Source organism: Halictus rubicundus, chromosome 1, assembly GCF_050948215.1.
Source record: "Halictus rubicundus isolate RS-2024b chromosome 1, iyHalRubi1_principal, whole genome shotgun sequence".
Taxonomy (NCBI): domain Eukaryota; kingdom Metazoa; phylum Arthropoda; class Insecta; order Hymenoptera; family Halictidae; genus Halictus; species Halictus rubicundus.
In genome coordinates, this window is record NC_135149.1 from 29,579,166 (window position 1) to 29,605,758 (window position 26,593).

At 43.0% G+C, this 26,593-nt stretch overlaps 1 protein-coding gene across 1 annotated transcript in view; it reads left to right on the forward strand.

The window, feature by feature from the left end:
• Positions 1-13,586: 13,586 nt before the first annotated feature.
• The window catches only part of LOC143360856 (uncharacterized), a 71,986-nt gene continuing 58,979 nt past the window's right edge, over positions 13,587-26,593 (forward strand). Inside the window, exons 1-2 of the mRNA XM_076800011.1 lie at positions 13,587-14,588; positions 16,349-16,579. Of these exons, the coding sequence (XP_076656126.1) occupies positions 14,333-14,588; positions 16,349-16,579 (487 nt within the window). The 5' untranslated portion in view covers positions 13,587-14,332. The remainder of the gene's footprint in view (positions 14,589-16,348; positions 16,580-26,593) is intronic.

Here is a 26,593-nt window from a genome sequence, read left to right on the forward strand (position 1 = left end):
TAAAAATAAATTATAGAACTCGAAATACAGAGTAACTTTTAAGCCATGAATATTCGCACGCATTAATTTATCGTACGCAATTCACTGTAAAATTTATTATTTCTGGCTGTTTAATGTTTACAACAATTCCTCTCACCAATGACGTCGACAAGCACTCCCTTGACCATCTTGCCAACTAATTATTTAGTAAAAGTAAATTATAGAATAACTTTTAAGCCATGAATATTCGCACGCATTAATTTATCGTACGCAATTCACTGTAAAATTTATTATTTCTGGCTGTTTAATGGTTATAACAATTCCTTTCGCCAATGATGGCAACGAGCACTGCCTTGACCATCTTGTCACCTAATTTTTTAGTAAAGATAGATGATAGAACTCAAGGTACAAAATAACTTTTGAACTATGGACAAATGTACACTGATAAATTTATTGTCTCTGCTTGTTTAACGATTGTAAGAATTCCTCTTACCAATGATGCTGTCGAATACCCTCTTGGCTGTCTTACCACCTAATCTTTTTAGTAAAAATGGCTAATAGTACTCGAGATACAGAGTAACTTTTAAAGCAGGTTTTGAGCATGTCTTAAAGCATGTTAAAGTAACTTTTATGTATGATCATTCGAAGTATACAAGATACTCGATTCTCATTAAGATTTCTAATTAAGATTACTCGGTTTTTCATGTCGTGCGACACGAAACAGTATAATGTGACTGGCGTACTCCTACATCTCGTCTGTGATATTGGTTCCACAATATTAGTTCCGACCGATACGGTAGGATGTGACACAAAAATGGTAAGGGGGCCTTAGAGCCCCACAGACGTGAGACAAAAAAATACATTGGGTGATTGGTCTACTCCTGTACCTCGTTTCTGCCACTATCATACTAGATCATTTTCTGCAGAGTCGGTAATTCAGAATAGTAGACAGCAAATTGCATTGCATCACAGACGAGGTCTGTGGTTGCATACAGATTCGGGTCTGCGGTGCAGCATTGTGTTTATTGTGACGGCTAATAGGCTAGAGTTGGCCTAAACTTGTTAAAAAAAAAATTGTCGTAGTGAGCACTTTCGTTCCCCTTCTGCCCGCAAGATGTAGACCTATTGTTAATTCTCATGTTTCTAAGTCGGTAAATTACTCGAATTAATCTATTCAAATCTGCAATGAGTTCATTTTATACCTCACGATATTAATGTTAATATTTTTAAGCGGACCATTGGGAATAAAATTTTGAAGTAGCTGTAAATTCTTTGGAATAATTTGTTTATAATGTCGCGTGTATTTCTGCTATTTTGCGGGAAGTTAAATTGATAAATAAGGTAAAGGAAAATCTATAACAAGCAGAATATTGTAAGCTTGTACTGACGGTCAATTGAATTATCTGCAATATGCATTTTATCTGCAGTTGGTGAACAGTAGATGCATCGATAAAACAAGTTTCTTCAATATCTCACAACTTTCAAAAAGATACATGATTTATCGATGCACTGTGCTATCGAATTCCTCAATGTACCCTACAATTCGAATTGTTGGTTTATATTTCCTTCCACGTCAAATCTAAAAAGTTATATAAAAGAGAATCAATAGAAAAGTGAAATAAAAATTATAGTTAAATTAATAGAAAATAATTTAATATTGTAGGACAATTGTTTTGGCCCACATTTGATTCGACAGGAAATTATATTTCCTTCAAAGAAAAATTGTTATGCCACTGAGAGCCATATCGATCAGTCCAGTCACTCGTATAATTTACTGTCAACCCTCTTAATACTCTCCCCGTATGTTCTTAATTTACGCTTCGCAATCCGGCCCGAAACGAGCGACAAAGCTCGTGCTTTAAACCTCGTTCTCTCCCAAATAGCATGGAGAATAAGAGAGAACGAGAGAGAGAGAAAGCACGCGTCTCACATCGGTATTGTTATCCTTTTGATGTCCTTCTCAAAGCCGGACCACGACGGGCTTACATTCCCCGTTCCGTTAAGCGCAGGGAAGCAGAAGCGATAAATTTCGACGGTCCAGTTGCACCATTTAACATCCGACATTACCATACCGTTTTACTTTGACCGAGCACGTCTGAATTCCAACCAAAAATTACGTCTTCAACCCCTAACTCCGCCCCCAAAAAATTATCCACCGTCCCGGCAATCCTCAACCGCTAATTAATTTATTACAATATCTATTTCGCCAGGAATCTGTCCGTGTCCGAAGAGTCCCAAATCATTTCAATCTAATAATAACATTCTTCCATTTATTAGAAATAAAACGTTAGCAGAATGACCTGTTTCAAAACATTAATCGGAGAACTGAATCCACAAACTGCAAAACTACGAAGATATCAAGAGAAGCACTCCTGCGCCATGTTTGGTTCATTAAAGTTATTAAAAGGAAAGTTTCTGTTTCTCACAATCGATTCAGAAAATTTTTAATTCGTATAAAAATCCGCAGTCCGGTAATTATCAAGTAGTGACAAGCGAGGTAACGTCCCAGATTTGTTTCAATAAAATGTCCAACACGCTTTTGTGTTTGTCAACGAACCCTAAAGGCGATATTTCTGAGCAATTAAAACCGAAAATGTGAAGTCCGTTAACAGATTTGTTTCGGTGAATTTCCCAGCGTGATTTCGGTCAGTTAACGAACGTTCATGCGGAAGAAAATTTTTGCAAGGATCAGATTTTGGCATCGCGTATCGGTCAGGGCGATGGAATGCCGAATGTAATGTGCCAAAGACCGAGAATCAAAAGCCATCCCTGTACCCTCGGAATCTAGAATACAGTGGACACTAGAGAGAGGGCCAGTCGCGCAGGGGGTTTATTAAGCTTATTAACGGACTATACAAGGGTGGACGTATCTACGCCGGTGGTCGTGGAAAGTATGGCTAGCCAGAAGGGGCGCGAGGGTGGAAGATAATGGTGCGTGTGCCCTGCACCGGGCTCTCTCTCCGTTCGTTTAATATAGTAGATTTCGAGATTTCAGCTCGTCCTTCCTATAATTATCACTTCCCTTTGCGTTATTTCCTTCCTGTCTACCTGCTCCTACCTCGATTGCCAGATTCCCAACGACATATAGAACTCTAATTAAATTGATTCAACCGACGCTCCCGCGCCTTTTCTCGGATATTTTCAACTATTCGGAAACGAAATTTCGAACGGAATATTAATTAGAATAATTCGTTTAGAATCGTCGTTTTCGCGAGCCGCTCCTCTCGAGACAATTAATTTAAGCGAGACGGGTCGCTGAATATTTTTACACGTTTGTAAAAATTCCTCGTCGGCTAACGAGGAAAATTATAGTTATTTCGCCGGCGGAGTTTCTGCAAGGTTTTTTCGGCTCGTGTTCTTCCTTGACCGAAACCACCCCTTCATCGCGTGGCAACCCCGGCGAGTATTATTAGCTGCACGCTTTGGAATTGGATTAGCGGAAGCGGAATTGCATCGACGGAAACGGAAACGCCGTGGATTGTTCCGCATGGTCACGAAGGACCATGCTCGTCCCATCTAATGGAAATACTTGCCGGTGCCATGACACAAATACGGCGCAGAATTACTCGAATTACTTCGCTGTCAACGCGACATGCGCGAATTTGACAGGCCTCACGCGAATAAACTTTTGCCAACCTCGACCTCGGCGACGAAATATTTTCCTCTTGGTCAAACAATTCTGTGCAATTACCAGACAAATGAGCAGGTGAATTGCCATACCATTGTTTTCAATATATGAAAATGATTGAAGATAGAAACAGTTTGTTTAACTTCTGCTGCTTGGAATCGATGCTGGACATTTCTATCTTGCATAAGGACCGGGCTATTGATCGTTTAACGAAAAATTGTTCAATTTTATCACTTGTATCTGCCGCCCTTCGAGTGCTCGATAATTTCAGTCGTCAGAAATAATTTAAACAGTCTATTATTGCGTCCGGTTTCGTGATTTCCTGTGTGATCTGAAAAATTAAACGAAGGAAGAGGTTAACGAAGCCAGAAAGGGGGTACAAACGATCGTGGACGTAAGAACGAAGGGTTGGAGGACGTAAGGGTCGCGGATTTAGGCGAATACAGGAGGCGAGCTCGTCTAATCGTGTCCCTAGTCCTGATTTAGGACGGGATTTTAATTACGAAGGGTCAGTAAGTGCGCCTGTCCACTAGCCGTAAGTATTCCTCCCTTATTTATAGTTCATTAGCTCGGCTTTCGCGCAAAAGGCAGATTAACTTACGCCCGGTTACACGGTCGTTCTCTCGGCCAGTGACGGAGAGAATTTTACGCGAAAACCCCCGCTGGAAAAGCATGACGAAATAATTAAATTATTCTTGTCCCGTTGTCCGCCGGAATTTATGAAAATTCTCCGCTAATAATGCGCGCCGTCACTCAAAAAGTATGAAATCGTTTAATCACGGTCCGCCGAGCGAAGGGTCAGGTGAATTATTTAAAAGCATAAAAGTCGATTTCTATATTTGCCTGTTGGACAATGTTTCCCCGTCCGCGTCAAATAAATTATTCCGTGTTTCCGGTTAGACACGGTCCCGATAAAATCGAGAAGATCTCCACCCCTAAGAGGCAGAACGGTTCGACGATAATTCTCCGAGTTAAGGGACTCGCTCGGGGGAACGATTGTGTACGAATGTAATCTCCCGAAGATCAGCGGCGTTCGGACACGAGGGATGATTAATGGGATCGCATTAAGCATTCATCGATTATCAATGGCCGAGCACTCGACCATCGGCAGGCCGGGGCTAGAGGTCTCTGCCACAAACAGCGCGCATTTTCTGAGAAACTTGTCGTCGATAAGCGTGTCTTACGAAGCCCTTCCGGTGGCGCTGGAAGTGGTTCGTTTCCAGGCGATATCGTCGTGCTACGATAAAACGCGTCAAAAAAAATGTTTCTGTTTTTTCCCACCGACCGTTAATCTGTTATCTCGCTCACTCTGCGGCGACCGCTGAGCCAATCTCTCTCTCCGTCCGCTGGGAATATCAACCCCCGTTCCGAGGGAAAATGCCATGCCGGACACACATATTCATGCGGACAACACACGATCTGCCAGCAGGCAATCACATGCCGCTGCTTATCAAGAAATAAAACGCGGATCAACTAGCCGATCGGATGCGTTAAACAAATCCGTTTAGGCGATGAAAAAAAAACGATGCTCCTCGTCCTCCATCCTTTTTCGAAAATGCGCTCTAACGCAGAGTGTCGTTCAGCTCAATTTTTCTCGCTCACCACGTTCACTACCATAGTCACAATCTCGCAATTTACCCAGAGATTGTCAAATTGATATGTAACTATTTAAAGCTGCATTTACAGAGCAGAATATTTCGTGGCTGCGTTGCAGTTTAATAAAATATTTCAATCAGCACGGTCATCCTACGGCCACTAGAATGAGACCTGAAACTCGAAAGAAAGAGTGTTAACGTTCGTTTTACAGGTTTAAGATGAGCAAGTAAAAATTGGATGATAGGACCTGTCTCCTGTGCATCATTTTCAGCGAGCAACGCAGCGCGTCGTCAACGAGCCACGGCAACAGGGCTCGCGCAGGAACAATGAAATTAAAGCGGCAAAAGGCGGTCAGCATTCCGGCTCGATTTCCGTAAACACACGTGACGATCCGCGATAGATCTTCCAGCCGTCTTTCGCGTAAGTAATTGCGGTTTCACGACACGCCACGGCCCCCCGATTTTTGCGGTAGATCGGCGTGAATCGGCAAAACCGATCCCGGCGGCGACCGCCGGTTCTCCCGGTTAACGCCGACACAGCGACTTGCAGAGCGGAGATAAGAAAAGAGCCGGACGAAATCGGCCACGGGTCGGGGCGCAGTGCACTTCCGAGGGGTTAATTACATTCTTGCGAGTCCGCACGAACGAGTGAAACCGCATCTGCTTCCTCGATCGCACTTTACCAGACCGCAGTGCAATAAACGGTAGCGTTGCGGCGAACAAGCCGCGCCGGGGCACCTTTCAAACCGTCTCGCGATACTTTTCCGCGTACGTTCTCGGAAAGAAATCATGCCCTTCCGAGAACGAGGACGTTGTTCCCTGGAAACTGTCGCCGGACCGTGCTGTTCACCGACTTTTCAGCTTCTTCGGTGACAAGGGAAGGTGGCTTCTTGTCCTTAGCAATTTTTGTCAGAGACTTTCGGTAGCGAACGGGGTGGTTTCTGAAAAAATTGGCACCTGGGGTGAGAATCTCCGATTTCAATAAATTGAGTATTACAGGGTGCGATGCTAACATCAACTAATTCAAATTTGTCTGTATCCGTAAAAATATGTAAGGGGGCTCAAGCTACCTGCAATTTTTCGTGGCTCAGCCTGATTTTGACTCCTTCGTAAAATATTGAAACAGTTCAGCAGGAGATAGTCATACCTGGATATTATTTTTATAAAATTAATTTGAGTGTCTTCGAGTAAACTGCGGAATCGTGGACGTCAGATATCTGTGACGCTGGTAGCGAACGCGTTGAGATCGTCAGGAATAGAAAACTAGACCTTGATCGTTTAAAAATTGTTGGAGAAATTTAATCAACTAGGCCGAGATTTCATGTCTCTGTTAATTAGCTGAAATTCTTGTGGTCTTAAAATTGCTCCTAACAAGCAGACATTAACTAATCCACTCCTAGTTTAAATTACACAGTCGAGTGCAATGATACGCTGTATGTACTAGAAGCACACAAATTAGATTTGCAATATTATGTGTAGCAGGAGCCATCGTCTTAGCCTAAGCCTGCTGCCAATTTTGCAATTTGCAGACCAAAAAGGGGAATCCACAGCAGTAGATTCCCGTGCATAGTTTTCTTCTTATTTATTATTTTCAATGCCTAATGCCTAATCGTTTGGTTTTTCCAGCCAGTTTTCCGCCAGAGCGTTAAGAAAAAGATGCAGATGAAGTTGCACCGAGATTGCATCTTGCAATGGCTATCCTAGCCAGGTAGTCTCCCTACCTCGTGGAGTCTCGGTTGGTGGGGGGTCGCCGAACAAAGTTCAAAAGAGAGGAAAAGAGGCCGCGAGGTAGAGAAGGAGGAGGTCGAAGGTGGCGGTGGCACGAAGGAACAAAATCGCGGGGGTGGGGCGAACGATTCACGATGCGGGAGAGCCCCACCCCCCCACCTGCTCCCCCAATCACAGGCTCCGCCTCCAGAAACCCGCGTGACGTCACACGGACACTTGTTACGCCTTGCTGCAACATTGGATCGCCTATGCCACTTGGATCTCTCCGACGTGGACAAGTCATCCCTTTTCAGGCCTAGGAAGGCTTGTAATCGCGTCCTTTGATCCCCTAATTTCTGCTATTACGCTGGGGTCACCCTTCACCCATGCTCTTTCGACGGTTCTGCTTGCAAGCTCTAAATTCTCCTAGAAATTGTTAACTCTTTTATTTAATTTTCCGTTTTTGAGAGTGTAGTTCTGAAGTATTGTTGTTGTTGCATTTTGAAGGCTTAGAAAAATTCAAAGCCCTAATTTCAACGCTTTTTAACAATTTTATATAGTCGAGAACCTCGTCCTGAAGTCTTGTGAGCGAGTTAGAAAACTTGGTGCCCCAATTTCAGCAATTTGTCCAAGACACGCCCCTATTTTCTCTTCTTCCGGTGATTCTATCCCGTAAATGTCTCCACCCTGTATTTTGAGGGCTCAAAAAAATTGAATTCCCTCTGCTATACTGTTTAGCAATTTTTTCTTCTTGCAAATGCAGTCCTGAAGTACCGTAGACAATTTCGAAAAATTGACGACGACACGGGACTTAAAATTGTTCTAGTTGACGGACATTTTTGATAGATCCAATTTCCTCATCGTCTGTTCTAACATCAAGCTTATATTTGCAAAGTTCATACTGCTATATTAGCATCCATAAATTTTAAAAATAGGTACTCTTTTGAAAAATCGCAATTTTGTATTACATCTGGTTATTTCCCTATTTTTTTTTTCTACTTATTTCAACTTAGACGATAGCCAGAAACACAAAGATCACAGATATTTTTCATTTTCTACTTGAGTGGTAGAGCTTATGAATCCTAATTAATTGCTAACATCCTAATTAATTGCCTAACAAAATCATTATTTTCGTCTAAAAAAGTTCCTATACATTCTTTAAAGATCAGTATCTGGACCTACAAAGGTTGACCTTGATATGTCCTCTAATTTTGTTCAAAAATTGTCTAAACAACATCTAATTCTGAAGCAACTAAACTAAACAAACCCTGAGTACATATTCCCAAAAAAAGGTAACTAATCTAAACAAGCTAAAATAGAATTGACTGCTGAAAGAAAATTAATGAATTGTACATGACAAAATTTACCGAATTGGGCGCCATAATTGTGTTACAAGAACAAGTATGCCATCTGTGGGAACAACCTGTAAAAGAGCAGAAGAATAAATTCACAAATACGAAACTATGTCTCAGCAATTTCGTTAAATTTGCAACCGTGTCTGTTTCGAGCTACTTTTTCGAAACTAGGCCGATTGCGATATCGCGGGTGCCGAAAGATTAGCCCGCCTTGGGAAATAACGCGATAACACAGGGAATTTCGACAAGACTACTTCCTCCTTATCGGTATAACAACTAGTCGAAAGATTATGCAGTGAAACGGCTAATTACCTTAAATTAATTCCTGCTACTTTTCTCGCGACTACGAGTATTCCTTATAGGTTAGGAATACGAGCAGAAGCCTTGGGAAATCTGGAATATCTGAATTTCTTCCCGGGTCTTCTGGTCTTCTCCGTCCGTCGCGGAAGATGGCTCGCTTATGCGAACGAATCTGTAGATAGGAAACGGTTCGTTATATTCCACGATGACACACAGGAATTTCCGCAACGGTCGATTATTATAACGAGCCGTATTATGTTCTAGCAGTTAGCGTACCTTTCACGGCTCCGTGACTCGGCCTTCGGGAGATTTTTTCTCTTCTTGCAACCTGCGAGATCATCCTGATACTCATGACAACACGTTCCGAGCGACTGTGCAATCGAACGCGTGCTCGATGCGCTTTCGATAATCGAAGACGCTCCGCGGACGAAAGCGCGGGAAAACGCCGATGGCGCCAACTTACGAATTTCGAGAAAATTCTTTCTCCTCAATACACTATTAAATGAAAATACAACGCTTCTATTTGTCTGCGTAACAAGATCAATTATCGCTTTAGTTAACGAAGGCTTATTAATAACTTCTTGAATAACTACACTGTATTTGAAAGAAGTTGAACAAGTCTTTTTTTTTTAATTATAATCTCAACGAGGAATATTAGTTTTTGATGTTCAAGATGCTGAACAATTTCTAACGGTTAATTTTAGAGCTTTGAAAGAGCATGAGACGCCAGTAAGTGAAATGTTAATACTCATTTTTATTATATAGAAAATAATGAAAAGATTAATGGGATACAGTTGGCCTCCAAAATTAAAATCATTTAGGGATTTCCCAGTAATGGAATTCAATGTAGATTTAAGTACACAATCGAACAGCCCGATAGCCAATTAAATAAACAATTATATTCCCATTTCTTGTTTCCAAAGCTCGGAGTTTTAAGGTTCTGTTATTGTTCTGCGTTTTCTTGCGGATACTCGATGCGAGCTAATGGAACAAGAACTCATCCTTATTATTACAGGAAGATTCATTTAGATGATCATTAAGCGCGCTCGTTATGACCGTTTACGGTCCTTATTATTGTATTTACCTTTTACTGCTGTTTTAATTCATTCTTCTTTCAATGTTGGCCAAACTCTATTTACCCCAGGACATCTCTTGGCAAGAAATATCTGTTTCAATTGCTTTTTAAATTACCAATTCGTACTTTGCCAATTGTCAAAATCGCTAATACAAAAATTTCGGACATTTTCAAACCTGGACTGTCCAGACAATCAACACGGACTGGCAACTCCCCAAATACGTTCTAGAGTTAGTATCTGGTTATTTAAATTAATTGCAATTAACCAGTTAATTGTGTTTGACGAGTATACTCGTCATGAAGAAATGACAATATTTTGTGTCATGACGAGTATACTCGTCAAAACAGCTATAATTCAAACAGCGGTTAATTTTTGCGACGCAACTTAGGTACACATTTTTCAAAGAGGTCGCAACAGCTAACTGGTTAAGATGGATGACGGATTCAAAAATGTCCAAGACAATGGACTCGTCAAATCGTCAATGATCTGATCAAGTCAAATGATATGGAAGACCAAAGGGTCCGGAGGCCTAAGTAAAGACTAGGATCGCGATCCTGATAGATTTATAGTCCCCATAGAATTAGATCTCTCAATGACGTAAAGGAGTCAAGCCCTCTATTAGGACGACCCATAAGTAATCAATTATTTTGAAATCTAAAACAAACTTTGTAGTAAATTCAAGTTTTTATTTCTTAATTTATTATATAATCTCCATCATTATCAGTTTGCCATCTCTCCAGCAAATTTTCAATCCCCCTCATATAGAAATCTAGGGTTCGTCAAGCAAAATATGACGGAATCCGCCATTTTATTACAGTAACAGAAAATTATACTTTATGGGATATTTTGAGCACAGGCTGCTTTACCCAAAACTGTAAAAAAATATGCGTTTCAATGATCGGTACAGAATTGAAGGCAAAACAAATTCTTTGCAAATAATTGATTACTCATGGGCACCCCTAATATTAGGTTGGGGAAAAAGAAATCCATTACTTTTACGTGAACTTCAAGACTTTATTTAACATGTTTCGGATTGTCCGATTTGGGTCAAATAATTTGTTGCCATTTTAAAGGTAGCTTCATAAAGCCTCTCTCATAGAAGTCTTGGTCCCTATTGGCGAAAAACTCTAGTAATCGATTTTCACAATCTTCTCTCGATGCCAATTTCTTATCACTAAGGAAGTTTTGTAATGCAAGAAAAACAATGGTAATCGCTTGCAACCAGGTCTGGAATAGTCCATAGTCTGGATGGTGGATGCGTCAAAACTTCCCAAAGATCAAAGCGCGGTGAAGCAGCTCAAACGGTGGCCAAACCAGGACTAACGGCCAGGAAGGTTCTGCTGTGTATTTGGTGGGACTGGAAAGCAATCATTTATTATGAGTTGCTTCCACATGGCCAAACAATAAATTCGGATCTCTACTGTCAATAACTGGACCGTTTGAAGCTAGCGATTGACCAGAATTGGCCAACAGGAGAGGTGTTGTGTTCCATCAGGACAACGCCAAGCCACACGTGTCTATAGTGACTCGCCAGAAACTCCGGGAGCTTGGTTGGGAAGTTTTGATGCATCTACCATATACAGGGTGGCCCACATAACTCTGAACAGCTCAATATCTCGAAAACCATGCCATCGATTTTAAAGTCCTTAGTCTTAAATTGCATGGAACTGAAGGGCCTTTCTGACTACATAAATGTGAAGTGGCCTCCCTTCCCCTTTAACGGGGGAGGGGAGGTACCTTTGTAATTTTAAATGGAACCCCCTATAAAATGTTACATATTTAGATTCTACCGGAAAAAACAAGTCAATTTTGTCTGAAACATTTTTTTGTCAGATACTTCCATGATGAGATATAACAGTTTGAAGTTTCGAGTTGTAGGTACTTGAAGCGCTCGGAAATAGCGTTATGGAATTATACGCGCTTGAATCCTTTGCTTATTCATGAAGAAACACAAACAATAATATTTACAATTCTTGAGTTTGACTCACTTATCTATGAAAACGTTTTCAGTTTAGAGCTGTTATTCAAGCAGTAACATTGTGATTATGGCTACTTTTGACACAGAAGTGAATATGTTATTAACGTTAGGTGAATGCCAAAAAAATTATCGGCGTGCAGCAGTGATGTTTTTTGAACGTTATGGGATCAAAAAATGTCATGCAACATTTCATAATTTAGAACAGCGGCTTAGTAAAGCTGTCACTAATGAAAATAATAGTGCCAGTATTCTTGCTGCAATTACATTAAATCCTCATATTAGTCAACGTACACTTGCAGAAACATCACATATTAGTCGTTCATCAATTCAACGAATTTTGAAACGGCAAAAGTATCATCCATATCACATGGTTTTATCACAAGAGCTTTCGATAGCAGATTACGATCACCGCGTAAGATTTTGTGAGTGGCTGCAGGGTGTTGTGGAAAACGACTTTTTGTGCAAAATACTTTTTTCCGATGAGGCCACTTTTATGGATTCAGGGCATGTAAATAGACATAATCTGCATTATTGGGCCGTGGAAAACCCAAATTGGATGCGATGTGTTCCCTTTCAACATCGATGGTCTTTAAATGTTTGGTGTGGCCTAATAGGAGATTTTGTGATTGGACCTTATTTTTTTCAAGAAACTGTAACATCTGCAAGTTATTGTGATTTCTTAAAAAATCATTTGCCTGCGCTTTTGGAAGATGTGCCACCGCACGTTAGAAGAGAAATGTGGTTCCAACAAGACGGCGCTCCTCCACATTTTGCAATCATCACCAGGCAATTTTTGAACGAAAAATTTGGGAACAAATGGAAAGGTCGCGGGGGATCTCGTCAATGGCCTCCTCGATCCCCCGATCTAACACCATTAGATTTTTTCTTATGGGGATATGCAAAGGACAAAGTTATGTTTGAACCACCGACGACAAAAGAGGATATGAAACAAAGAATACGTGACGCTTGCGCTTCAGTGACTCCCGAAATGTTAAAAAATGTTAGAACAACTTTGATGTTTCGAGTAGATAAATGTTTACAAGCCCGTGGTGGACATTTTGAACATTTAATTTAAAGTACATTTTATTTCTTCACGAATAAGCAAAGGACTCGAGCGCGTATAATTCCATAACGCTATTTCCGAGCGCTTCAAGTACCCACAACTCGAAACTTCAAACTGTTATATCTCATCACGGAAGTATCTGACAAAAAAATGTTTCAGACAAAATTGACTTGTTTTTTCCGGTAGAATCTAAATATGTAACATTTTATAGGGGGTTCCATTTAAAATTACAAAGGTACCTCCCCTCCCCCGTTAAAGGGGAAGGGAGGCCACTTCACGTTTATGTAGTCAGAAAGGCCCTTCAGTTCCATGCAATTTAAGGCTAAGAACTTTAAAATCGATGGCATAGTTTTCGAGATATTTTGCTGTTCAGAGTTATGTGGGCCACCCTGTATAGTCCGGACCTGGCACCAAGCGATTACCATGTTTTTCTCGGATTGCAAAACTTCCTTAGTGATAAGAAATTCTCTTCGAACATCAAGAGAAGATTGTGAAAATCGACTACTAGAGTTTTTCGCCAATAGGGAAAAACCAAGACTTCTATGAGAGAGGCTTTATGAAGCTACCTTTAAAATGGCAACAGATTACAGAACAAAACGGTGCATGTTTGACCGAAATCGGACAATCCGGAACATGTTAAATGAAGTCTTGAAGTTCACGTAAGAGTAATGGTAATATATGAAAGAGCAAAGGTCCTAATTAACGAGGTGTACAGAAAGAAATGCGACGGAATCCCGCAGGACGAAGGACGCGGTTCTCTCGGAGGATCCGGAGGGCGGGCGATTGGTCGTCGGTGGGGATGCGGACGCTATGGGACGCGAGCGGGAGGACTCGGCGCGACGGTGGGGGGGGTTCGGGATTGCTTTGCTTAGCCCGTCCCGGGCCGCTAACGCGGAACACGCGGCCGAAGCCGCGCCGCCGGCATTACGTCGCGCACCGTCGACCGCGGCTGACGTTCGCGTCGGACGTTCCTCTCTCTCTCTCCCTCTCTCTCTCTATTTCTCTCTCCCTCTCTCTCTCTCTCTAACGCTCACGGATCGACTTCCGCTCGACATCACCGTGCAACCGCCACCGGATCCACGAAAGTGTTCCCCGCGGGAACAGGTTGTCGGACGCGGACAACACCGATCCATCGATCCGCATAGGAGAAGCTAAAGTGAGCCGTGGCCGAATCAGCGACGGGATAAAAACCCCGGGAGAGGCAACAACCTGTAGGATCATCGCGCGCGTCGCCTGGCGTGTTGCACCGATCTTGCGGTGGGTGGACTTCTCGAGACGTTGATCACGTGGCCGGCCAAAGTGACACTTCCGAGATCGGGTTCAGAGGACACAAGGTTCAGGCCGTGGGCAGCATCCCGTTCGGTTGTACTCGTGTAAATGTTACACGGACAGAGTGATGGACAGAGTAATGGAGGGATCGTGAGTTTCGGGGTTTGTACACGGGACAATGGGTCGTTGTTGTTGGTCGGTAAGTAAACGGAACGGGGGAAGGATCGAAGAGGATCGGTTGTAGCCGTTGAGAACCGGAAGCTGGGAGATCGTTTGTCGGGAAGGTGTGCGGAGGACTCCTGTAGAGGAGGCGAGTGAAGCCAAGACGTCCTGTACAGAGGGTGTGTGTTTCGGCGACGAGGGGCGGCTACTGGCCGATGGGATGCATCTACCGGTGGGTTCGGTGGGTTGCGGGGAGAATTACGCCACCGTTGGATCCCACGAAGGCGCCGGCCCCTGCGGCCCCTCACTGGCGCCGCTACAGGGGGTGAACACCAGGTACCAGCAGGCCGAAGACGCCGACGCTGGGGGCGGTGGTGGCGAGATGAGCGAGGGTGCCGCCGTCGGCGAGCTCTGGTGGACCGAGAGGCTCGTCGGCGAGGCACAGGCTGAACACCCTGGCGAACTCGTTCGGACAGGTTCGTACACGTCCAGTAAACGTTCCGTCTAATTAGTCAGATCTTTATGCGAAAGAAAAATTGTCGGGAGAAAAATAGTCTGGTAAAAATTGTGAGAGCTCGGATTCAGGCAGAAATGGTTTTCTTTCTTTAGCGAGTCGAATGGACTGAAAATAGGATATTCACATCCTTGATAGGTGCAATAGTATTGCACCCGTTTGCGTCATTAGCATATATTTACGTTCAATTTTCCTGGTCACTATCACCGGAGCGTATATGTGTACACGCTCAATTTAGTTTTCCTTGTAGTGCTGAAATATGAAGTTCTTTTACTTGTAGTCACTTTTGTACTTGAATATAATAAAAAGAAAAAGTTTGGTGATGAAGAGCTTTTTTTCATATTTCTTTGTGATGCAGATGGGTTAGTCCTACTATTTGAAATTTCGTAGACTCATTGTTTTTCATAAATGCAGAACATCCGTAGTCTAGTTGTAATTTATACGACCTAGGGTGAAGTTTGAATACGGAGCAACCGGGTACCCAGTTACTGTACTCTAATTAGCAATCTTTTGTGGGCTAATAGTATTACATTCCTTATACTTATCTTGTGAATCTTCATGTAAAATAAAAATTGTTTCTATCGGTTACGATGAACAAGAGGCAAACAGAAATTTTTATCTTACTTTAATTGTTTCAATAAGATGAAATTGATACACTGAAGCGCTTGCATTCTTTTAATCTGACCACTGTTTGAAATTGCACTTTACCATTTTTGTAATAAATTTATAAAATCCGCAGTCTGCTCATTATTCATGTAATCCTCTTTTACTATATTTTGTTTAACCCATTTTTGTGGGCCGGAAGGATTACAACAGTAGTCCAAAGTTGTGGAACAATGAAGGTTCTGGTTCTGTTGTGATTTATGATTATTGATATTTGATTTATTTGCATAAGGGTGGATTTTGATCAGGGTAAAATTGTAGATAACAGTGGATATAGTGAATATGATGTGGGTGAAATTTGTAGGTGAACAAGAACTAGGCAAATTTACTCCTATGGAGATGGCAATTATAATTATGTCTCGCCAGATTAAAGTTCATAAATTGAAAAGTGCTTCCTATACTTTAAGATATTTTAAGAAGCTGTAAGTCTCTTATGGAGAGAATAATTCTTTGCTTAAAATTGTGTCATTGTGTAATTTTGTATATTGCAAATGCCCAATCGAGGATGATCATTAGAATGAAATAAATTACACCTTCATAGAAGCAATAGATACATAAAATTTTACTGCCTGGATAAGTTTAGTAGATGATAAAGAAAATTAGGTCTTTCTTATCTTTCATTAAAATTTTGAAAAGTTGTCACGATTAAACTATGAATCCTCTAATTCTGATTAATACACTATAAGCAACAGTAAACTTTCTGTGGTCCTATAGAAAACGATTATACTAATTCTATAGTACCTGAAGCGATTAATAAAAATGACTTCGAGTCGCTAATCCTTGTCAACTTTCTATTTAAAAAAAATTGAAGTCTTCCACATAGCTCGATCTATTAATTAAGTAAAATCCACCCTCTAGCCTCTAGATTAATGAATAGCCAGTAGCCTATTTTAGTGTTTCCAACTTCTGAAGACGTTTAGCTGCCAATAAAAATTGCAACAATTGCTCCCGGCTTAGAAATCTGATTCTACGAGTTACTTGTTGGTGTTACGAATGAGTTGAATAAGTTGTGGAGATGTTGGACGGTTGAAGTAGTAATTGTTTCTGCTCCTTCCTCAGGATCGCCGTATTTTCTCTGCAGCCAGCTGCCGACTCATTGGCGGTCGAACAAGACGCTTCCGGTGGCATTCAAAGTTGTCGCCCTGGGCGAGGTCGGCGATGGAACCCTGGTGACAGTGCGAGCAGGCAATGACGAGAACTGTTGCGCCGAGCTCCGGAATTCCACCGCTTTGATGAAGAACCAAGTCGCCAAGTTCAACGACCTCAGGTTCGTCGGCAGGAGCGGCAGGGGTGAGTTCGCCAAACAATAGTTTAACACCTCCACTCCGCGTCCGCAAATTCAGCAAATTATTCTAACAACGACACTGCACGAACGTCAATTCTAAATTACGCACATCGCACGGCACAAAATACCCTTCTGGACAATAATAAAAAGATCGGAAAAATTGTGAAAGTAGATCAGAACATAAGCGGTAAATTCTCGCGGGCGAATTTTTCAATCAGTTCGTTCGAAAAGTGAAACGCGGTCGGTCTCTCCCCCGCTGTTTCTATTTTGCGAAAAACTCAGCCGGTTAACGAGTTCGCCGAAGCTTCGAGACGAGCAATTAGCAATCCTCCAATTAGGGTGTTGCAGTTACGTTCTTCAAAGCTAGTTTGCTTTGTAAGTCGGCCAAAAAGCAGTCGGTAAATTGCGCGGCGCAGGGGCATGTGCCGTGATTTCGAACCCTCTAAAAGCACGGTTATTGTAATCATCATCGTCATCAACTGGCCTGAACACCCCTCGAACCGCCTCGCTTTTCAACCCTCCGCATCCGCGAGTTTCGCCCGCTCCCGCCGCCCCCAGAGTCATTACTCGATGTCCGCCGGTAGCCCCGACCTAGCATCCGAAACAACTGGCCGTTAATCAGAAATCATCGTCCGTCGGTTAGGGAGAGAAAGAGAGACAGAGAGGCTAAGTCCCCAAAATCATGCGGGGGAGAGAGAGAGAGAGGGGGGGGGGGGGGAGTGAGAGAGCCTGGTCGATGGCCGGTAAACGTTCCCGCAAAACGGCCCCATCTTCCATTTTTTCGCAAAAACGAAAAATACGTTGTCCACTTTTGTCATCACAAACGCAAGGGATAAATAAATATTATGCGTTCGTGACAAAAATGTCTATCGTCTGTCGCATTATAACTTGTTGAGATTATTTAGCAACATCGCTATTTATCTTTACGACTTTTCTTCAAATATTAGGCCGTCCCATAAGTTCGTGACGTTTACTCTTGTGCCATTTAAATTCTAAAAATAAAATATGTAGTCACCCTTTCACTCCACGACCTCCTCTGACCTTTTTGGCAAAGACATCACTGTAAAATTTCTGCGGTTTTTCATTAAAATACTTGTCAATGGTGAATAATGTAAACATATCCACGGTACGAACTTATGGTACAGTGTACGATACAGTGTATTTTTCAGTATTTGTTTCTCGTTTTATTTATTTTTTTTTTTTCTACAAGAAATATACATAGCAACCTACCGCGGTCAATGTGACCGCATTAGATAATATAGTGTTCACTCTTCTGAGCCTAAACAATCAGTATAAAAGAGAGGCTACTCTCGCATGGTTATCTTAAAATTAATGAGCCGCCTTGTTGAATGAGACGCCATCAAGTTTTTTGCACGGGCCTTGTTGATAATACTGTTTCGTAACAAATGGCCGACACAGTACAATTTTCTAAATCGAGGAGAGAGCGTCGCAGCTTTTTTTATATAATTGAGGTTATATAAAAATAAATTTCTATCGTCACTTTATGGAGGTTCTTCATCTACTGATTCATTCAGCAACGAATTCACTATTATCTATGTTTAATTATATTAACAATAACTTTTTTCAAGAACCTACCGCGCATGATAGGAATTGGTATAGAAGAAGTGCCGTTAGGTTTATTGTTAATTCCTACTGCTTGTCGGTAACGTAGAGAATTTTGATTTTAGAAGCATAAATTACAAAATCTTATGACGGGGAAATTAATTTTTCTATTGTAAAATTTCGCACTTTTGTACCCCGGAATTTTTAACAGTTACTGCGCACTTTTAGAACACTTTTATTTTTCCTGAAACAAGGTTAGAAATAAATTCCACACACGGGAGCACACAAAAATATTGTCAACTTATAATTAATTAAAATTGATACGGCTCCTTCTGTGGACCTTTCTCGCATTTCTCTTAGACTGCAGATTTTATGCATTTATAAAAAACTGAATGCATCAAATGCAGAATAAAAAAAAAACATTTGATGAATTTGAATGTACCGTTGCATTATTTCTAGCTTATTACAATTATTCCTAACACAATTATTATTAAGTGGCTATTATTACTATATGGCTCCTGTAGCTAGAAATTAATGCAATTGTTATTTTGCGTATGTTATTTCGCAGTCTAGTGACCTAAGTGCCACAGGCCTCAAAAATTGCGTATACAGGGTGTTTGCGAAATCGTGGTACAAGGGGATGATTCCTCAAGTAAAATGTAATCGAAAATAATTTTCATTTTCGACAGAATCGAATTTGAAAATTCGTTGGGTACGCGTGCGCTTAGAGTCTACTTTATTCACCCGATTTAGCCCGCAATTCCCGTTGCCGCTTGTGTTTATAAACAATGTAGACTCCTTGTTATTAACTCAAATCACAGCATATTCTAAACGACACTGTTTACAAATGCAAGCGGAGACCGAGCGAGCAAAGCAGACTCTAAGTACACGCGCGCCTAACGTATTTTCAAACTCGATTTTTTCGAAAATGGAGCCCCGCATGAAAAAACTATATTCCCTATTTCGACTAGATTTTACGCGAGGAATGCTCCTACGATTTAGCAAACAGCCAGTATAAAGAACGAATCGAACTGGTACGAGGGTCTCCGAGGACCCAGGCTAGTCCCCGATTGTATTTCAAGGTCTGTGAAACGAGAATGTAAAATGCGACACGGTGATTAATTCCCCGTGAGTTTTATTAAATCGGTGGCGAGCCGGCGCACTTTGAAGAGTAAATCAGATCGGGCTACTGTAAAATCGAATCATCGACCACAATGGGAATGAAAAACGAGTCTGCAGCTCGCGGGGGCCGCGTTTAATAAATGATGTCCCGGCGTCGGCTCGCGGCGGTTTTTTAAATAATCCGTTCTCGGCCCGGGGATTAAGTCCAACCCGTTCGATCGGCGACAATTGCGCGCCGCCAGGTAGCCGAAACCCGGTTCTCGATCCTACAAATGCATTTTCCACCAGCCCGTCCACCCCTCTACGCCAGAGGTTCTATGCACCGGAGGATGCATTTATGAATTAACGAGGTAGACTGATCGAGGCGAGGCTCGCTCGCTCGCTCGGCTCGGCCCGGCTCGGCCCGCTTGCTCACGGCTCTCTCGATGGCATCATCTATGTTTCATTTGATTTCATCATGAAGTGCAGGGTCAGCGAGGTCGCCATCCTCCTGACACCGGACACGCTAACCCCGGGGAATCAATTAGCGAAAGAGACACGTCCCTCGCCAAAATCCTTCGATCCCTTTGTCCAGTTTTTCGGCATTTTTTCCGCTCTATCTCTCCTCGATAATCCGTAATACTCAATTTCGACGATTGACCAAACCGCCTCCCTCTCTCTCTCTCTCTCTCTCTCTCTCTCTCTCCCCATTCTATACCACCATGGCTCTCGTATACCCGGCCGCGGCCGAACCATGCGCTACCCTCCTATCATCGAGGTTTTGTTTCCGCGACTTATTAATTTGATTGGATACTGCTACCGTGCCACGCCGAGCCCCGTTGTCATCCGATGTCCCAAGAAATTCGGCTAGAAAAATCGGCCGAGACTCGATTTTTTTCACCGGAAGCTTGGTTAGTCAGTATTATGGCGAATGCGTCCTTTCGCACCATTTTGAACGGCAATGCAAAAATATCAGAAGGTAGACTTTTAGATGATACCAGCTTTTTTTCACTAAAATCTTCAATTTTTGTCCCTCCTGTTTCCGTAAAACACAGCAAGACAATTTGAATCGTTTAAGATTAAACACGTTGAGTGTCGAATATCAACCCCAGAGATTCTTACAAAGTCGGAGTAATTTAATTAATGGAACTAAAACCAGACATTTTAAATGTATTACAGGGGATGCTGTCTTGACCCGTTCGAATTCGAAAGACTCCAATAAAATTCGGTTTATCTGGATATCTTGTAATGAAAATGAATTTCTAAAACCAGTCGAAAATCACTGTCAGTCATGTGTGACTGACGTGGCAGTTAACGCGTTAACGGACCAATGACGCCATATATGGCAGTAATACTTCTGGACCGTTAAGGGTTAAAATAGGTTTGCAATTTTTCTTCGAATTTTTAAACACCCTTGGGCCACAACATTGTATATTTAACTAAAGATTTTAGTAACGTCAAGGGGGTAGCCGCCTTGAATTTCCTAATAAATTAAAACAGGCGTTTCTTTGAATAGAAACAGCCAAGGGGGTGGTTTTATCACTAGCCCTCCCCCTATAATTTTTTAGGTATTTCGTTCAATACACTACTCTTCATCCCCTTGGAAACTGATCGGATCAATTCTAAAACAAATCCGCAAGTTACCACCCCCAGATTTTCAAAAAATGCGACAAGAACCGGATTAAAATCGGCTGATACGATAGGGGAGGTCACTGTCACAATGATCCCCGAGAATATCGCTGGTTGAGGTCATTCTAAAATTTTCTAAAATTTTCAAAAGATCCGGTGGTTTTATCACTAGCCCTCCCCCTATTATTTCTCAGGTATTTCATCCTATAAACCCCCATAAATAGAAACAGCCAAGGGGGTGGTTTACTACTCTACATCCCCTTGGAAACTGATCTGATCAGTTCTAACACAAATCCGCAAGTTACCACCCCCAGATTTTCAAAAAATGCGACAAGAACCGGATTAAAATCGGCTAATATGATAGAAGAGTCACTATCACAACGATCCCCAAGAATTTCGCTAGCCGAGGTCATTCTAAAATTTTCTAAAATGTTCAAAAAATCCGCTCAAAATCGGTTCACAGGGAGGTCACCTTGAAGACAGTCCTCAGAAACGTCACTACAGTGAATCCTCGATATATGTCAACGACACGGGTCTTGCCAGTGACATATATCGTCCAGGAGACATACCGGGGACAGTCTTCGTTCCGATTTGCTGTTGAAGACATCAATAATGCTGGGTTAAATCCTTGATCCTAAGTTCAATGACTTTTTAAATCTTCTAAAATTATGTATTGTTTTCGACTGCATACAGTCGCCGAGAAAAGAAATAAATGCACCCGTACCTTGGACGTGTATAAGAAAATACAATTTTTATTTTTCGTAAAAATCCACAGTCTACTAATAATCTTCAGGAACGCAAGTACACTAGTGACGATTTTTCAATTTTAACGAACCAGATCAGAAATATTCACGTACGGGCGAAATGATCTCTGACAAAATGGATCATGTTCCAATTTGTGGAAGTTGAACTAAATGAACACAGTGAATTCTCGATATATGTCAACAACTACCCAAGAGCCGTACCCTAGCCGCGTTATGTTTACACTCCTCAGCGTCCAAGGACTCTCAAGGACATTTACCCAAGGACATTTACCATCCAGATCTTCGCGACAAATACAGAGAAATCCCTTTATTCCCCCCAAAAGAATGAATAAAAGCCACCACCAAGTTTAAAAGCTACCACCTCCAAGATTCCAAAAGCCGCCGAAATCGGGTCACGGGGGGGTCACCGCCGAAACGATCCCGAGGAATGTCGCGAGCGGGGCTAGGGTTCTTAGCAATTATCACCTTCCCTGGAAGGCTTGGGAGGTTCCGGTGCAGAGAGTGGCGAGGAAGGAAGGGTCCGTTAAAAAGAAGACGGAGAAGGACAGAGAAGCTGGTAGCGCCGTCCGAAAGAAGGGGGGTCCCTCGGGTTCGTCCGGCAGGAACGGGCGTTCCATCATGGTCGGTTCCGAGGCATCCCCGTGCCTATAATTAGTAATATACCGCAGTCTATATCGACACGGCTGAAATTACCACCGATAGTAATTATTTGACAATTGCAGAGACATCCTGTTGCGAGACTCGGGACCTTCGCCCCGTTCCTCCACCGTTTCTGGCCTCTACCACCGCTTTGGCCACCCCCTCCTCCTCCTCCTCCTCCTTCTCTGCCTCTCCCTCTCGTTTTCCATTCCCGGAGCTTCTGGCTTCGAGTTGCTTGCGAGAGTTCGTGCGTCCCTACGATGATGCCTAGGATACCCTGGGTTCCCCTCTTGCCCCCACCCCCTCCCCCTCGCCCTCCCCTCCGCCTCCTAGTGCCACGAGTATTAACGGACGGTTTCGAGTGGTTTCGGGGACGGTTGTGTGGGCGGTTTCGGGATGGCGCTCAATCTCATCCTCGCGAAACGCACACGCCGACACACAACAACGGTCGAAAACGAGGCCCGGAGAGTTCGATCTCTCTCTCTCTCTCTCTCTCTCTCTCTCTCTCTCTCTCTCTCGCTCGCCGGCAGGACAACCCGGTGGTGCTGCACGTTATATAGGTGCCACATACGCGTGGCCCGGTTTTGTCTGTCGGTCGGTCTGTCCGTTCTAACCCGTCCCGTACGTCCGTCCGTCCGTCCGTCCGTCGGTTCGTCCGTCGTTCGCGAATGCACAGCCTGGGTGTCCTGTCTCTGCAGATGACCGTTCCCATCATCGAGTATTAACCGCAGGACCGGGGAATCGGCGGGAGGGGGAGGGGAATCGGCCGTGCGGCATTATTAGCCCCAAATGCGATGGACTCGGACGCGGAGGAGGGAATCGAGGGACACCGGGGTGTCGCGCGCGATGCGAAACCCCCGCTCCCACCCTTCGCAACCCCCCGCGATCGGAACTTGAACGGGATTTCGACCCTTGCTCGCGCTCTTCAGGACGGACGCTGGCATCTTCCTGCCGGGTTGCTGCCGGTAGCCGCAGATCACATTTGTGGGCATCTTTTGGGGGAGGGGGGAGGGGATGGAGAGTAGGATGGTTGGATTCTCGAGTCCTCTCCTGGTGACTTCCTAGGGAGTAGTGTACTTTTGGAGCTGGAATGGGGATGATTACTGTGGACACTCTTTAGCGTTGAACATTACGGAGACAATGGAAGCCTCTTTTAGGGTGTCCGGGAGTCTCTGTAAGGGTTGAACACTCTTTAGCTTGTTGGACGTTTAGAAGACAATACGACTAGTTTACCTCTTCAAGTCTAGAAGTCTCCTGGGAGGGTAGAGTCCTTTCGGATCAGCAAGATTATTGTTTCCAGCCTATCAGAAATTGACAGGTTTTGCCGGAAACCAAACGATTGAAGCCCCCGAGAAGAATTTTAGAGAACAGTTTTATGCCCTATCTAGAAACCTGTCTCTTTAAGGGTTGAACACTCTTTAGCTCGTTGGACGTTTAGAAGACAATACGACTAGTTTACCTCTTCAAGTGTATAAGTCTCCTGGGAGGGTAGAGTCCTTTCGGATCAGCAAGATTATTGTTTCCAGCCTATCAGAAATTGACAGGTTTTGCCGCGAAACCAAACGATTGAAGCCCCCGAGAAGAATTTTAGAGAACAATTTCATGCCCTATCTAGAAACCTGTCTCTAAGGGTTGAACACTCTTTAGCTCGTTGGACGTTTAGAAGACAATACGACTAGTTTACCTCTTCAAGTGTATAAGTCTCCTGGGAGGGTAGAGTCCTTTCGGATCAGCAAGATTATTGTTTCCAGCCTATCAGAAATTGACAGGTTTTGCCGCGAAACCAAACGATTGAAGCCCCCGAGAAGAATTTTAGAGAACAATTTTATGCCCTACCTAGAAACCCGACAGCAATCGAAAAGATCGAAGCCTAAGTGACGGGTATCAGAAAAGAATGAGGTCCTAGCGACAGGAACAGCTTAGGCAGCTAGCAGCTACTGGGTCCAGTCGATCCTTCAGAGCAGGCCGAGAGTACCACTCAATAGTTCCCGACCACCGGGAGCTCTGTAACTTTCGGAAGGCGAGTTCCGTCGGTTTCCGAGTACCGAGAACCATTTGAAACCGGTTCCAATCGCGTCCCATCAGTCGCAAACGTTTCCCGGCGTGTGTCATCCGGTGCGGGCCGCGCGCGATCCGATCACCCCGGAAAAGACAGACGCGCGGCGTCCTCCTCCGGGCTTTCTCTCCCCGTGATCGATGCCGCTAATCGATTTTAAAACGAAAGCCAGAAAGAGCAACCGCGACACCCGCGATTTTTGGGGATGCGTTCTGAAACGAGCCACTTTGCGCTCGGCCCGGAACGATGACGATAACAAGGATACAATGACGGGCGCGAGAGCGACAGCACCGCGGGCTCCACGGGGGTGAAACGGGAGTAGGGGGGGGGTGGGAGAGGGTGGATGGTCGCGGGCTCCACGGGGGTGGTTTTGGTAGGTGGGTGGGTCGGATGGTCAGGGAAAGAGGGTCGGAGAGCGGTTGCCGCGCAAGAGGGAGAGAGCGAGCTATAACTAGGATATAACACGGCCGTGCCTCTCTGCAGTCAGTTGCAGCTCCCGGGGGTGGCGGGGTTGGGGGTGTTTGATGCCGGTTATCATGTTGACAGACACAGCGAGGTGGACCTGGGCGCGCCAAGGGGAGACAATTACAAATCGTTGACGTTTACGCCAACACAAACGACTATATGTCCGCGACACGTTAGATATCCTCTCTTTAACGCAAACCGACGATCTCCTTCATACCTCGATGATCGAAACCGACGACCTTGCGATCCTCAGACGGCTTCCCTGAGGAATTTCCTCGATCATCCTGATCCCAATCCGGGACCCTTGGTGTTTTTTTCCTCTTTTTAGAAACAAGCTCCTAGAATTTTTAGAACAGTGACTAGGCTGTGAACTCTTATATTAGGGGTACCCTAATTAGGGAAATTATATTAGGGGAACACGTATTCTTTTATAGTTTTCGGTAAAGCAGCCTGTGTTCAAAATATTATAATAATTATTTTTACAACCCTGTAATGAAATGGCGGCGTCCGTACCTTCCGAGGATCATATTCGTCATTGCATACTTTTTCATTTTCATGCGGGATTTAATGCAACGGTGACAATGATTGGTCGAAATTGCACAGAAAATACTAAAAGTTGTATTTTGCCATTTTTTTACGTGGACTTACATTGAAAATTTAGAAAGTACTATTTTTTAGATCTGTGTGAATTATACATATTCTGAGAATTTCATCAAAATCCGTCAACGTTGCAATGAGCTACAGATGTTTTAAAATGATCACGTAAGGGCGAAAATTCCTGACAAGGTCAAAATTCTGCGACTTTCACCCTTAAGATTTCATCGTTAAACGTTTGTAGCTCGGTGCAACGTTGACTGATTTAGACGAAACATTCAGAATACGTATAATTGATACGGATGTACAAAACGTACTTTTTAAATTTTTAATATAAGCCCGCATAAAAAAGTTGCAAAATACAACTGTTAGAACTTATGTAAGTCTTAGTTATGTAAGCGAACCAATTGTTCCAACTTCTCAAAAAAATTCAAGTAGTATACTCCAATATTGACAATGTTATGCGATCTTTAAGAGCGTGCGAATATTAGTTGGAGTCACTGTATATGTATCTCTGAAGTGTCCTGGATTCAGGAGCGGGTGGTTTAAATAATTGTTAATAGCTTCTGTTAAAGGGAAAGAATTTTTATTAATTTCTAGGGGTTGGATTGTCAAAATAATTTCACTAGAATATAGGTCTTGTTCATCACCCTTTCTTTGCAAGCTTCTTTCAGACTTTCTCATCATTTACTAAGAACATAGTACACTCTACTAGTTCCGTTCGTCCCTAATCACCAGGCTACAGATTCGATGCATTTATGAAAAAAAAAATGATAATTAACACTAGAACGACCGAGCAATAATTGCGACTGACGTACATTGCTTTGTAACAGTGAGAAAAGACTGTGCCCATTCAGACTTCATACAACTTTTATTGGAATATGTGCTTCAGTGAAGAGGTTCATTAAAAAATTTCTGATTGAAACATTTTTACAATTTCTATCGCCGGTCTTGCCAAGTATATCAAGGATACAAAGGGCCTAGCCGATTAAGATGGTCAAAACTGCCCTTAGAGGTTTTTCAATGATTAATGAACCATTCGAAAGCTGACCCAGAAAAACCCCTCTGAGCAAAATTTCAACCCCCTATCTTGCCCGTGAGGGTAGTTACAGGGTAAATTAGATTTCGCGCTTTTCCGCGCATTTCCCACACTCTGATGCTTCCTACAATTCTGAAAAAAATGTGGCATATTTTGGATCCTAAGACAG